Here is a 13,973-nt window from a genome sequence, read left to right as displayed (position 1 = left end):
GGTTTCAAAATTCTGTGCAAGTCACTGGGTCTTGATCCCTCTGTCGCCGTCTTTCTCCATTTTTATGGCACCAAAGATGTTGACAAGGGGACCTGGATAACTATCTCCGCTCATTCTGGGAAAAGGCTTTTTCCCCCTTACGCGTGTAACTTTAAGAAGGAGTGGCGGGATTCTTTCGTTAGAGTGCAGGGGGCGCCTGGGTGTTCAACGTCCTCAGTTCTAGTGAATGGCGAGCCAAAGTTTCCTCTTCGGTGGACCAGTGCCCCTCTGGCGGTGAAAGGGTATGAAGTTCTGTTTGTTCTGTTTGCGTGAGTGTCCTTTAAAAGTTTCATATTTGTTCTGTTTTGTCATTTTGTCTGGTTCACTCACCTGAGCTTTTTCTACTTTGCGGCAGACGAAATGTTGCCCCTTACTGGCGCGGAGATGAAGAAATACTTGGCTGAGTTGGAGCAAAGTAAGAACCCTGATGGCTACGTGTCCAGCAGTCCAGCGGGCGTTTCCTTGAGGAGGCTGAAGAGGAAGGAAGCTGGCAAAGGCGACCTTAACGTGATTGAGGTGGACGACTTAGAAGGTGCTGGTGGAGGGAATGCCAACACTCCGGCGGCCTCTCCTGCGTCCAAGAAGGCGAAGACGAGCTGGGGATCTAAACCTGGCAGCAGTCGCCCTCCTTCTGGGAAAGAGACAGGTGGTTCTTCTCTGAATGATGAGGTGATGGACTCTTTCTGGCATTCTGGATTCGACATCCGCCGGTACATTATTTATTCTTGGCTTTCTTCGTCGTTGATTTATTTGGGCTTTCTAGACTTGAATTTTGGTGACTTTATTGTTTGATGGACCTGTAGGTACATGAAGGAACAGGTGCCCTTTACGAAGATAGATGTGGAAGCTGGAGTGAAAGCCAAATGAAGTGATCTGGTGGCGGACATTAATACTGCAGCTTTGAGAACTATGCTGTTGAGCCACTGCTTGGAAGTGAAGCATGACTTGGTGGAGAAAAGGTACAATGATGCTGCGGAAGATGTCGAGAAATGGAAACACAAGTCCTCTGGACTAGAGAGTCACCTCAAGGAGGCGTTGAAAGACAAAGCAGTTGCTGAATCCGCCCTGGAAGAGATGACGCAGGCTAAAGAGGCGGCGGAGACAGAGGAGGGCGAGATGAAAGCCGCGCTGGAGAAGTCAGAGTTGGCGGTAGACGAAGGAAGACGCTCTTTGGTGATATACTTTGAAAATGGCTTTAGGCGTGCTAAGGAGCAGGTTCTGTTTTTCAACCCGGAGGCCAAAGTAGACGAGCTCGACCCTTTCAAGGTTATTGTGGATGGCGAGCTGGTGGATGATGAATAGATTCTTTTCTGTTCTTTTTGCGTTTGTGTAATTTAATGTTGGCGGCTTCATGAAGCGCCTTGCAAACAATGTTTATTTTCGTGGCAATTCAAGTCTTTGACTTTTAACTTAATGCGATATTACCTTCTTTTGTAGCTTTATTTTTTGCAAATGCCCAGTAATTTTATTATTTTGTACATTGCTTGGATTTTACCCCATATGTTGGTGCCTCGTGGAAGTTTTTTCTTTAAAAGTGAGCGTTGTTACGGCGACTACGTAATACCGTAAAGTCTTTTTTGCTCTTTGTTGGTGTGAAGTGAGTTATTGTAGATTCGATTCCGCCAGCACCCTTTGAAGGGTTGGTGTTTCTGTGAATATATGCCTTGACAGGAACACTTTGGTTTTGATGATTGACAAATGAAGTCCTAGAAGAACAAAGATGCAAAAAGCGGAAAAGAAGATTCAAGCTTTCAAGTTTTGGGTTTTATTTTTATTTGTATTAGGACTTTATGTAAGTAGTAGAAAAATCTCTCATTAAAATAAATCACACACTCACAATGATTTTCATTAAACTGTGATTTTACATGAAAATGTTTTTACATGAAAAGACCGAATTTATTTTACAAATTGCATAATTATTTTTGGACATTAAAAATATTTTTAGCATAGTCAACTATGTAATTGATTATGGAATGGCTACACTTCAAAACAGATACGCATGTAATTATTTTTCTAAGAGGTATAATTGAATTTATATATTGCATGCATCTTTGATTTCAATGCTATTTTGTGCCTTCCAAATTGAGAACATTACCGTTGACATATACAAATTCTGTTTCATATAATTGATTTCCAACGGCTATTTCTCACATAAATTGTCCAACGGCTACAATTATTTTAATAGCACCTCATACTAGTTTTTGCATATAAATAGGTGCATTGTCGTAGCTCATTAACACAGAACTCGTATTTGCACTAAACATTGTCAAAAACATTATTCATCACTCTCATTATTTTTACACTTGCTAATTTATTTTATTGAGAGCTATTTTATACTACATAGTTAAGTTGTAGTACTTGTGCTTCAATTTGTTATATCTACACATTTGGTGTATTATTTAATTATTGTAACTCTTATTTGTATTGGGTGCGATCCCAAAGTTTCAAGAGAGGTGATATCTCTTGGTTTTAGAGACTCTTCTACAAAGGATTGTTTTGTTTGGAGAGTGCTCGTTATTTGTAAAGGTTACCGGCTTATCCTAATTAAAAGCTTGAGCAGTGAAAATCTCAAGGGGCTTTTCCTTGGGGACTAGACTAGGCCTTGTTGTTTTAGGCCGAACTAGTATAAATTTCTTGTGTCTTTTCTCTCTTCCCTTATCTCTTTTATTTTTGTTGTTGTTTATTTTACCTTAACATCTTTATTTTCCGCATTTATTAAAAACTTCTATAAGTACTTTTTTCTACTTTGGTTAAAATATTTTTTAGTGCTTATTTTATAAACTTCTTAAAGATCACAATTCACCCCCCTCTTGTGTGTTTGAAGTCACTTGTTCAACGAGTGGCATCAGAGCTTGAACTCTTGTTAAGGACTAATCGTCTCAAGAGGCAAGATGACTTCAAACAACAATTCCATAAATTGTCCCCCATCTTTCAATGGTGAAGGGTATGGTTATTGGAAAGAGAGAATGAAAATTTTTATCGAGGGAATTGATTGTGATATTTGGGATGCTATTGAAAATGGTCCGTTTATTCCCACTCATCTAGTCAATAATGTTGTGGTGAATAAACCAAGATCCCTTTGGACCAAAAATGAAAAGAAAAAGGTTCAATACAATTTGAAAGCTATGAACATTATCACCGCTTCATTAAGCATTGATGAATTCTATCGAGTATCAAATTGTACAACCGCCAAAGAAATGTGGGACACCCTTAAATTGACTCATGAAGGTACTACCGAGGTCAAAAGGGCTCGAATGAACACATTGACTCATGAGTATGAATTATTTACGATGAAATCGGGAGAAAGCATTCAAGATATGCAAAAACGATTTATCCATATAATAAATCATCTCAGAGCTCTCGGAAAATCTTTCGATAACGAGGATTTAATTCATAAAGTTCTTAAATGCTTGAGTCGAAGTTGGCTACCGAAAGTGACCGCCATTTGTGAATCTAAAGATTTATCTTTTATGTCTTTGGCTACTTTGTTTGGAAAATTGCAGGAACATGAGCTTGAATTGAATCGTCTCATGGATAGTGAAGAAGGTGAAAAGAAAAAGAAAGGTCTTGCTCTTAAAGCTAGAATCAATGAAAGAACTTCCTTCAATCCAAATTGCAACAAGTGTGGTGAAAAGGGTCACATAAAATCCAATTGTCCTTTAAGTCAAAAAAGATATACAAAAGGAAAGAAGGCTTATATCGCTTGGGATGACAAAGATACAAACTCATCCAATGGATCGAAAAAAGAAGTAGCATATTCATGTTTCATGGCAAATCATGAGGAAGATGAGGTAAACTCTGTTGAATCTGAATATGACTTAACTTATGATGAGTTATTTACTATTTGTAAAGAATTAAATGATGAGTCAACTAAGCTTAGAAAAATTGTTTCGACCTCTAAGAAAACTATTTCCACTCTTGAATCAAAAATTGACACTTTAAATAAAGAAATAGTAATTCTTCAAGAGAAACAAGTTTTTGTAAGTGAAGTATCTTCTTGTACCTCTTGTGAAAATAAAAAGGAAAATATTTTGAAGTGTGATGATTGCAATATTTTGAAAATTGAAATTGAGGATTTGCAAAACACACTTGCAAAATTCACAAAGGGGAGAGAAAACTTGAACATCATTTTGGGAAATCAAAAGGGAACTTATAATAAAGCGGGTTTGGGCTATCATCCAAAAAATCATGAAAAACTTTTTAGAAAATTCTTTCGCCCAAACAAAACTTCAAGTTCTCCTTTTGTTAAATGTTTTTATTGTGGAAGAGAAGGTCATACATCTTCTATTTGTAATATTAGAAAGAACAATGGTATGAATGAGAAAGTGAAGTGGATTTCAAATGGCACATTGCCTAAAACTAACTCACAAGGACCCAAAATGATTTGGGTACCAAAAGTAAAAACTTAATTTTGTTTTGTAGGTGTGCTTGAAGGCCAAGAACTAAAATTGGTACAATTATAAAGATTATTCAAAGCACATGGAGGGGAGAGATAAAGAAGTTCTCCTATTATTACAAGAATATTGGCTATGCATCATATGGTGACATTATCAAAAGTTCTTCTCTAAAATGAAATGAAAATTTCAAGAAAAGCAAAAATGGTTCACTCTTTTTAATTAATTATTTTTATTTTTTTGCTTAATATTTTCCTGAATATATGCCTTGTCATGATTGTTTCTTTCCCGCTTTTTGATAATGCCAAAAGGGGGAGAGTTATGTGATTTGCATGTTTCAAGGGGAGTGGATTTTAGTTGTTTGCATTTAGTGAGGGGGAGTTAAATCTGCGCTTATCTCTGTCATATATTTTATTATTGATTATTATTGATCTAACCCTTTCATTGAGCAAATCACTCCAAGAGATGTTTGTCATCATCAAAAAGGGGGAGAATGTGAATATATGCCTTGACAGGAACACTTTGGTTTTGATGATTGACAAATGAAGTCCTAGAAGAACAAAGATGCAAAAAGCGGAAAAGAAGATTCAAGCTTTCAAGTTTTGGGTTTTATTTTTATTTGTATTAGGACTTTATGTAAGTAGTAGAAAAATCTCTCATTAAAATAAATCACACACTCACAATGATTTTCATTAAACTGTGATTTTACATGAAAATGTTTTTACATGAAAAGACCGAATTTATTTTACAAATTGCATAATTATTTTTGGACATTAAAAATATTTTTAGCATAGTCAACTATGTAATTGATTATGGAATGGCTACACTTCAAAACAGATACGCATGTAATTATTTTTCTAAGAGGTATAATTGAATTTATATATTGCATGCATCTTTGATTTCAATGCTATTTTGTGCCTTCCAAATTGAGAACATTACCGTTGACATATACAAATTCTGTTTCATATAATTGATTTCCAACGGCTATTTCTCACATAAATTGTCCAACGGCTACAATTATTTTAATAGCACCTCATACTAGTTTTTGCATATAAATAGGTGCATTGTCGTAGCTCATTAACACAGAACTCGTATTTGCACTAAACATTGTCAAAAACATTATTCATCACTCTCATTATTTTTACACTTGCTAATTTATTTTATTGAGAGCTATTTTATACTACATAGTTAAGTTGTAGTACTTGTGCTTCAATTTGTTATATCTACACATTTGGTGTATTATTTAATTATTGTAACTCTTATTTGTATTGGGTGCGATCCCAAAGTTTCAAGAGAGGTGATATCTCTTGGTTTTAGAGACTCTTCTACAAAGGATTGTTTTGTTTGGAGAGTGCTCGTTATTTGTAAAGGTTACCGGCTTATCCTAATTAAAAGCTTGAGCAGTGAAAATCTCAAGGGGCTTTTCCTTGGGGACTAGACTAGGCCTTGTTGTTTTAGGCCGAACTAGTATAAATTTCTTGTGTCTTTTCTCTCTTCCCTTATCTCTTTTATTTTTGTTGTTGTTTATTTTACCTTAACATCTTTATTTTCCGCATTTATTAAAAACTTCTATAAGTACTTTTTTCTACTTTGGTTAAAATATTTTTTAGTGCTTATTTTATAAACTTCTTAAAGATCACAATTCACCCCCCTCTTGTGTGTTTGAAGTCACTTGTTCAACAGTTTCAGGGATTCGTTGTCCCGGGGGATTAGATCCATGAGAGCGATTATGTCTTTATCAATCGACCGGTAGCTTTTGGCGTCGTAGGATGGTGATATAATAATTTCGGCGACCATGTCGAAACGCCTTGGCGTAATTCTTTCGAGACTTATACGACGTTTTGTAGCACTTTTTTCTTTTTGAAATAAACCCTGACGGCGGACTGTCCAATTATTAATTTACACTTCCCATTCTGAGGGGAGGTTTTTTAATTTACGCTTCCCACTCTGAGGGAAGACCTTTTGAATTTACACTTCCCACTCTGAGGGAAGGCGCTTCCCACTCTGAGGGAAGACTTTTGCTTCCCACTCTGAGGGAAGACTTTTTAATTAACACTTCCCACTCTGAGGGAAGGCGATTCCCACTCTGAGGGAAGACTTTTGAATTTACACTTCCCACTCTGAGGGAAGGCGCTTCCCACTCTGAGGGAAGACTTTTGCTTCCCACTCTGAGGGAAGACTTTTTAATTAACACTTCCCACTCTGAGGGAAGGCGCTTCCCACTCTGAGGGAAGACTTTTGAATTTACACTTCCCACTCTGAGGGAAGGCGCTTCCCACTCTGAGGGAAGACTTTTGCTTCCCACTCTGAGGGAAGACTTTTTAATTTATACTTCCCACTCTGAGGGAAGGCGCTTCCCACTCTGAGGGAAGACTTTTGCTTCCCACTCTGAGGGAAGACTTTTTAATTAACACTTCCCACTCTGAGGGAAAGCGCTTCCCACTCTGAGGGAAGACTTTTGCTTCCCACTCTGAGGGAAGACTTTTTAATTTACACTTCCCACTCGGAGGGAAGGTTAGGCGAGTTGTTATGTCGACCCAGCCAGAGCCTTTATCAAGGTTGGCGCTGTGGGGCTCGTGGATCTTTTATCTTCGTTCTTTTGGTGGGCTAGTTCTGTTTGCATGATAGAAGAAAAAATGCGGAGAGAGTCATATACATGAAAAAAGGAAAGGGCGTCTCGTTAAAAACCCCTGCCCTTGCAGGGGAAAAGAGTGCGACCCTAACCCTGTATTATTGATAAAGGAAAAAGATAACAGTTGCAGTGGTGATCTTACATCATCCTTATTTGGTACATAATAAAATTAAAATGCGAAAAAAGAATTTAGCTATAATAGTGACGCAGATTGGCTACGTTCCAAGTGCGAGGTACGATATTTCTGTTCAGTTCTTCCAACTTATACGCCCCGTGAGCGCATTTCTCCCGAACTCTGTAAGGTCCTTCCCAGTTTGGAAAGATTTTGCCTATCCTGGTTGGGGCGACGACTTGCTTGAGGACCAGGTCGCCCTCTTTCATTTCCCTGGGCGTCACCCTGGAGTTGTATCGTCGAGCTGCTCTAAATAAATAAATTCGAATAAAGTGAATTCGAATAAAAGTTGCGTATTAAATAAATAAATTCGAATAAAGACTAATTAAACCCAGCGTGAATTCGAATAAAAATTGTTTATTGAATAAATAAATTCGAATAAAGACTAATTAAATCTAGCGTAATTCGAATAAAAATTGCGTATTGAATAAATAAATTCAAATATTGTGACAAATTTACACAAAATCAATTAAAAAAATACGCAATTTTATTTAGTTTTAATTTCATCAACATTACATTTACATTTCATTCTCCCTAAATATATGTGGTATCATCATGATGTTGGATTTAAATTTAACTGTTGAAAGTTTGCTCAAAATGTTGGGATTGAAGTGCCTTATACTTAGTGTAAAAATTTGCAAGTCTGTTTGAAAACTCAAAAGAATGAAGAGAACAACACATGTATTCTACAAAATCAACTATATAAATTCACACATTGAATTCCCGCATATAAGATGAGTAGGAATGTAAAATAATGCATTCCAATACATTCTTTTGAACTTAATCCTACTGCACTGCCAACTGAGAAGTTTCAATTGACAGAGGAGCGTGATCAAGCACAAAACAACATCTTAGAGGTGCATTCCCTTACGTCCCACTCATCTTATACAAGGGAATTCAATGTTAAAACCTAAATAGCTGATTTTGCAGAATACATGTTGTGTTCATTTCATTCTTTTGAGTTTTCAAACACACTTGCAAACCTTTACCTTAAGTATAAGACACTTCCATACCAACATCTTCAGCAAACATACTCTCTCGCTCATTCTTTCCTTGAAGTGTAACCTTCTTCAATTCCCAAGCAATAGTTCTAGCTATGTCCACCTTGATGCCCTTAAGGATGTAATAGAATAAAGGGCAAACCTCCACAACACATTCAGATAGATGGCTATTGGGCAAGACATTGTACAAGATGAATTTTTGGATTATCTTGGCCTGGTTAGTCATGAACTTATATTGGGCTCTGTGCTCTCTCCCGACATTACTAACATTGTAGTTGAAACCCTCTATCAAGACAAATCTTTTGATTTCTTCATGGGGTTCATCTAGGGTAAAGTGGCCACTGTTTTGTTTGGCATGGAAATCATCCAATTCATCCGGATATGATATTTGGAAAGGGTTTCCAAGGTACTTATTGATTGCATCTCGGTCAAAACGGATGGTCCGACCACGATCATAGGTCTCATACTTGAAAGTCTCGGTGTGAGGGTTTTCTGGGAGGGTGTTGGCGTAAAATTCACGCACAAGCTCAGCATTGAGGCTGGTTATAGGGTTGCAAAGTCTTTCCGATCCTTGGTCTAATAAAAGTTTGGCAATGTCTTTGTAAGGTCCCTCGGGGTTGATTTGGAACACTCTCTCAGTCCACATAGACTGCTGTAGCAGTTCTACGTAACTATCCTGATGGTATTGGGATTTGAATCTATCCCTCTCAAAGGTTTGGTTTCTGGGGGTTGAGGTGCGGGGATTTCACCTTTCTTGCATTCACCTGTGTTGGTGGGTTTCTTAGGAGCCATACCTGTAAAACAGCCAGAAAATCCATACACAAGACAATATAACAGTTAAACAACATCATGGTATGAAAAAATTTACTTTAGGTGCAGACATTAGGCTCAAACAGAAAATGCAATTCAGATACTGATGCAACTCGCCTCGCGAGCAGAGTTACTCGCAATGGCGAGTAGCTGATGAATTTCTGGGTTTAGTATGATCACTCGCCAAGGCGAGTGATAAAGTTCGCGAGGGCGAGTTGCCAAGAAACTGGCTAAACCGACCCTTTTTCAAAAGTTGTTCCAGTTTCATGATTTCTAACCCTAAATACAACATTTGACCCTTGTTAGACACAGAGATGATGCCAAATCAACACTCATTTAAATCTCACACAAAACCCATTTAATTTTTCAAATTTTACAAAATTAGGGTTGTTTGAAACAGTTGTTTGTTCTTAATTTAACAGAAAGTCGGTGATTGAGAATTATCTCATGTCTTATGGGTTCAGATTCTATAACCAAAACATAGAAATCAATCCTCTACCCTAGGGTTTCACATGCATTTCAAGAAATTTGCAAAAGGGATAGCCATTCATACATGTTTGTTAATGATATGCAAGTGCAGAAATGATATGATGAAACTGAAGCTTTACTTGACTTGATTTTTTTGACTTAATCTTTGAAGCTTTTAGGGTTAGTGTTTATGTTTGTTTGAGAGAAATTTTTTTGGAGTTTTGGGTAGACAGAGAATTGAAACCGAAAATGATAAGTTGAGGTTGGTAATGAGTGGTTAAGAGAAGTTAATGAGGGAGTTAATGTGAGTTAGTGGCCTTGGAAACTGAAACTGTCAGAACTGCTGTTACTCGCCTCGCGAGCAGTTTTACTCGCAGTGGCGAGTACTTTGGTAGTCAACGCAGTCAATGACCAATTTACTCGCCATGGAGAGTGGTTTTACTCGCCTCGCGAGTTATGACAGTTCAGGTTTTTGCTTTCATTCTAACTTCTATTTTGGATTATTTGAGGTATGCACATGACTCCTAAACCTAGTATGCATTAAAACAGTAAATATACTTACAAAATTGGGGTGCCTCCCAACAAGCGCTAGTTTATCGTCATTAGCTCGACGCCTTTTTCATTGAATTCATGTATTGTCAAGTGAAATTGTCGACGTAAGCCGATCAATCTCACCTCCAAAATAGGGCTTAAGTCTCTGCCCATTCACTGTCCAGCTAGCTTTAGTAACTGGATCCTCAAGCTCCACTGCACCATATGGTTTCACGTCATTATCCATGAAAGGTCCAGACCATTTAGACTTTAACTTGCTCGGAAATAGTCTCAACCTTGAGTTGAACAGCAGCACCATCTATCCAGGCCTGAATTGCCTCTGAATGATCTTCTTATCATGGTACTTTTTGACTCTTTCTTTGTACAACCTTTAGGATTCATAGGCATGGTTCCTCATCTCCTCAAGTTGATGCATTTGAATCTTTCTTCTTTCACCGGCTTTCTCTTGATCAAAGTTCAGAAATTTGAGTTCCCAAAAAGCTTTGTGTTTGAACTCGACCGGTAAATGACATGACTTGCCATAGACCATTTGAAAAGGAGTGAGGCCTATAGGAGACTTGTAGGCTGTCCTATATGCCCACAAAGCTTCATCAAGCTTTTCCGACCAATCCTTCCGAGATGTTGAGACTGTTTTCTCTAGAATTCTTTTCACTTCCCGGTTGGAAACCTCGGCTTGGCCATTTGTTTGTGGATGATAAGGTGATACCACCTTATGTTTGACTCCATAATGATCTAAGGCTTTGGCAAGTTGTGTGTTGCAAAAGTGTGATCCTCCATCACTAATTAAAACTCTTAGTGTACCAAATCGGGTGAAGATATTTTTCTTTAGAAACTTTGCTACCGTCTTGCTATCAGCTTTTGGTGATGTGACGGCTTCCACCTACTTTAAGACATAGTCAACGGCTACCAAGATGTATTCATTTGAGTAAGATGAAGGGAAGGGGCCAACAAAGTCTATACCCCAACAATCAAACACTTACACTTCAAGAATGCTTTGTAGAGGCATTTCATTCCTCTTTGACATTGATCCGGTTCTTTAACATTCATCACAATGCTTGCAATGTGTATTGGCGTCTTTGAAAATGTTGGCCAATAGAAACTGGATTGAAGTACCTTTGTGGCGGTTCTCTCCCCATTGAAGTGACCTCCATATTGGCGTCTTTGAGTTGTGACATTGCCACAAGATCTTCTTTACCTCATCGTCATCAACACACCTACGCAAGAGGTTGTCTGCTCCAATTTTAAACAAGTATGGCTCATCCCATACATAATGATTAGCTTCATGGAGGAACTTCTTGCGTTGTTGCCATGTATAGTCTTTCGGAATGAATTTGGTTGCTTTGTAGTTTGCCATATCGACAAACCATGGTCTTTCTTTGATTGCTAGAAACTTTTCATCAGAAAATTCTTCAAGAACTTCCGGTTCATTCCTTGTCACCTCATTGTTCGTCAACCTTGATAAGTGGTCAGCCACAAGATTCTTTGTACCTTTCTTGTCCTTGATTTCTAAATCAAACTCTTGAAGAAGTAGCATCCAACGGATGAGTCTTGGTTTTAAGTCGGATTTAGTGAGCAGATACTTGATGGCTTCATGGTTAGTATATACAATAATCTTTGAACCAATGAGGTAAGAGCGAAATTTTTCTAATGCATACACAATTGCAAGTAGTTCTTTTTCTGTGGTAGCATAATTGATTTGTGCTTTGTTTAAAACTTTACTCGCATAATGTATGGCATGAAAAAATTTGTTCTTACGTTGACCTAACACGACACCAACAGCGTAATAACTAGCATCACACATCAATTCAAAATTTAAATCCCAATTAGGAGCAGTGATTATTGGTGCGGAGGTTAAACATTTTTTTAAAAGTTTCAAATGCAATTAAATAATCATTATCAAAAACAAAAGACTTATCTTTATTGAGCAAGTTGCTCAATGGTTTGGCTATCTTTGAGAAGTATTTGATGAATCTCCGATAAAACCCCGCATGGCCAAGAAAGCTATGGATCCCTTTAACATTCACCGGTGGTGGGAGCTTTCTGATCACATCAATCTTTTCCTTGTCAACTTCAATGCCTCTTGATGATATCTTGTGACCAAGTACAATACCTTCGGTCACCATGAAATGGCATTTTTCCCAATGAAGCACTAGATTTGTTTCTTTACACTGCTTCAGCACGGTTTCTAAGTTGTTCAAGCAAACATCATAGGATGATCCAAACACAGAGAAATCATCCATGAATACCTCAATACTCTTCTCAATCAAATCGGAGAATATCGCTTGCATACATCTTTGGAATGTTGCTGGCGCATTGCATAACCCAAACGACATCCTTTGATAAGCAAAAACTCCAAAGGGACAAGTGAATGTCGTCTTTTCATGGTCCTCTAAATTGACGGTGATTTGGTTATAGCCCGAGTAGCCGTCAAGGAAACAATAGTATGCTTGCCCGGACAATCGTTCAAGCATTTGGTCCATGAAAGGCAATGGAAAATGATCTTTCCTTGTAGCTTGGTTAAGTCGTCGGTAATCAGTACACATCCGCCAACCGGTGACGGTTCTTGTAGGAATGAGCTCATTCTTTTCATTTTTGACTACCGTCATGCCACCCTTCTTTGGCACCACTTGTACCGGGCTTACCCAAGCACTATCCGAGATTGGATAGATCATGCCTGCCTCAAGTAACTTAACCACTTCTTTGCAGACTACCTCTTTCATTGTTGGATTTAACCGGCGTTGCGGTTGAGCTACCGGTTTGAAGTTCTCCTCCATATTGATCTTGTGCATACAATATGAGGGGCTTATGCCTTTGAGGTCGGACAACTTGCAACCTATTGCTTCTTTGTTGCACTTGAGAACTTCAATCAACTTCTCTTCTTCATTGTTTGACAAAGAACTACTGATAATCACCGGTTTTATGCCATCTTCTTCAAGGAACACATACGTAAGATGTGACGGCAAGACTTTCATTTCAACCTTTGATTCTTCAACCTTGTCTTTGTCTTTCATTTCCTCCATCTTAGCTTTCTTTGGGGGAATCTCCTTTAAAGTCTCAAGATCTTTCAAACATTCTTCAATTTCTTTTTCGTCCTCCGCAATAAGAACATTAAGTGCGTTGGTGAGCACTATTTTAATAGTTGTCGGCTTATGCAATTGTTTCCTTGTATCCATGATAACTTCATCCATTGCATCCACCTTAAAACAATCTACTTTGTCTTTGGAGTGCTTCATTGCATCATGGAGATTGAAATTAATTTCCTCATTATCAAGTCGCACTTTCATCAAATCATCATCATAGTCTATCATCATTCTTGCGGCTAACATAAAGGCTCTTCCTAGAATTATGGGCACATCATCGTCTTCTTCAATATCCATTACCACAAAGTCCACGGTGTTTTATCTTGGTTTTTCGGGTGTTAAACATTGATTAAGTTTGAACCTTTTTAACCTTTGATATCTCATTTTTTCTTGGGAAGGGAAAAAATAAGAAAAACCCTTGAGAATCGAGGTCCGGGAGTTGTTTTAGTTACGGGAAGGTGTTAGGCACCCATAACGACTATAGTATCCTATAGGAACCGTCTTTACTTTCTACGCGCGCGCTTTATTTTTAAATGCTATTTGAAAAATGATATTTACACCTAAGAGTTTACTAAGTCAAGAATTGGAGGGAGAAGAAAGTGTTTGGATTTTTATTTTATTTGAATTGAAGGAATATTGGTTCCTTGCCTACGTACCCTTTTAAGGGATCAAATCCACCGTAGTTCTCTTCCAAAAAAATGTTTTTGTTTTTGTTGGTTGATTTTAATTTTGAAAATGGAATTTTGAAGAATAAGAGAGAGAGGCCTCAAGGGCATGAGATTTGGGAAATGTGAGGTGGAATTAGTTATTTTGCAAAAAAAAAAA

General features: G+C 37.8%; 1 protein-coding gene across 1 annotated transcript; it reads right to left on the bottom strand.

The window, feature by feature from the left end:
• Positions 1 to 8,901: 8,901 nt before the first annotated feature.
• Positions 8,902 to 13,445, bottom strand: LOC146937349 (uncharacterized). The gene is made up of 4 exons (XM_085749402.1): positions 12,052 to 13,445; positions 11,182 to 11,855; positions 10,192 to 10,263; positions 8,902 to 9,032 (listed from the first exon to the last, which is right to left on the bottom strand). Exons 1-4 carry the CDS (start codon positions 13,443 to 13,445, stop codon positions 8,902 to 8,904), a joined length of 2,271 nt encoding a protein of 756 aa, XP_085605528.1.
• Between the last annotated feature and the right edge of the window lie 528 nt (positions 13,446 to 13,973).

The sequence above is a fragment of the Medicago sativa genome, chromosome 3 (assembly GCF_051527215.1).
Source record: "Medicago sativa cultivar Bolivia chromosome 3, Bolivia_mono, whole genome shotgun sequence".
Classification (NCBI taxonomy): domain Eukaryota; kingdom Viridiplantae; phylum Streptophyta; class Magnoliopsida; order Fabales; family Fabaceae; genus Medicago; species Medicago sativa.
This window is presented reverse-complemented; position numbering and strand designations above follow the sequence as displayed.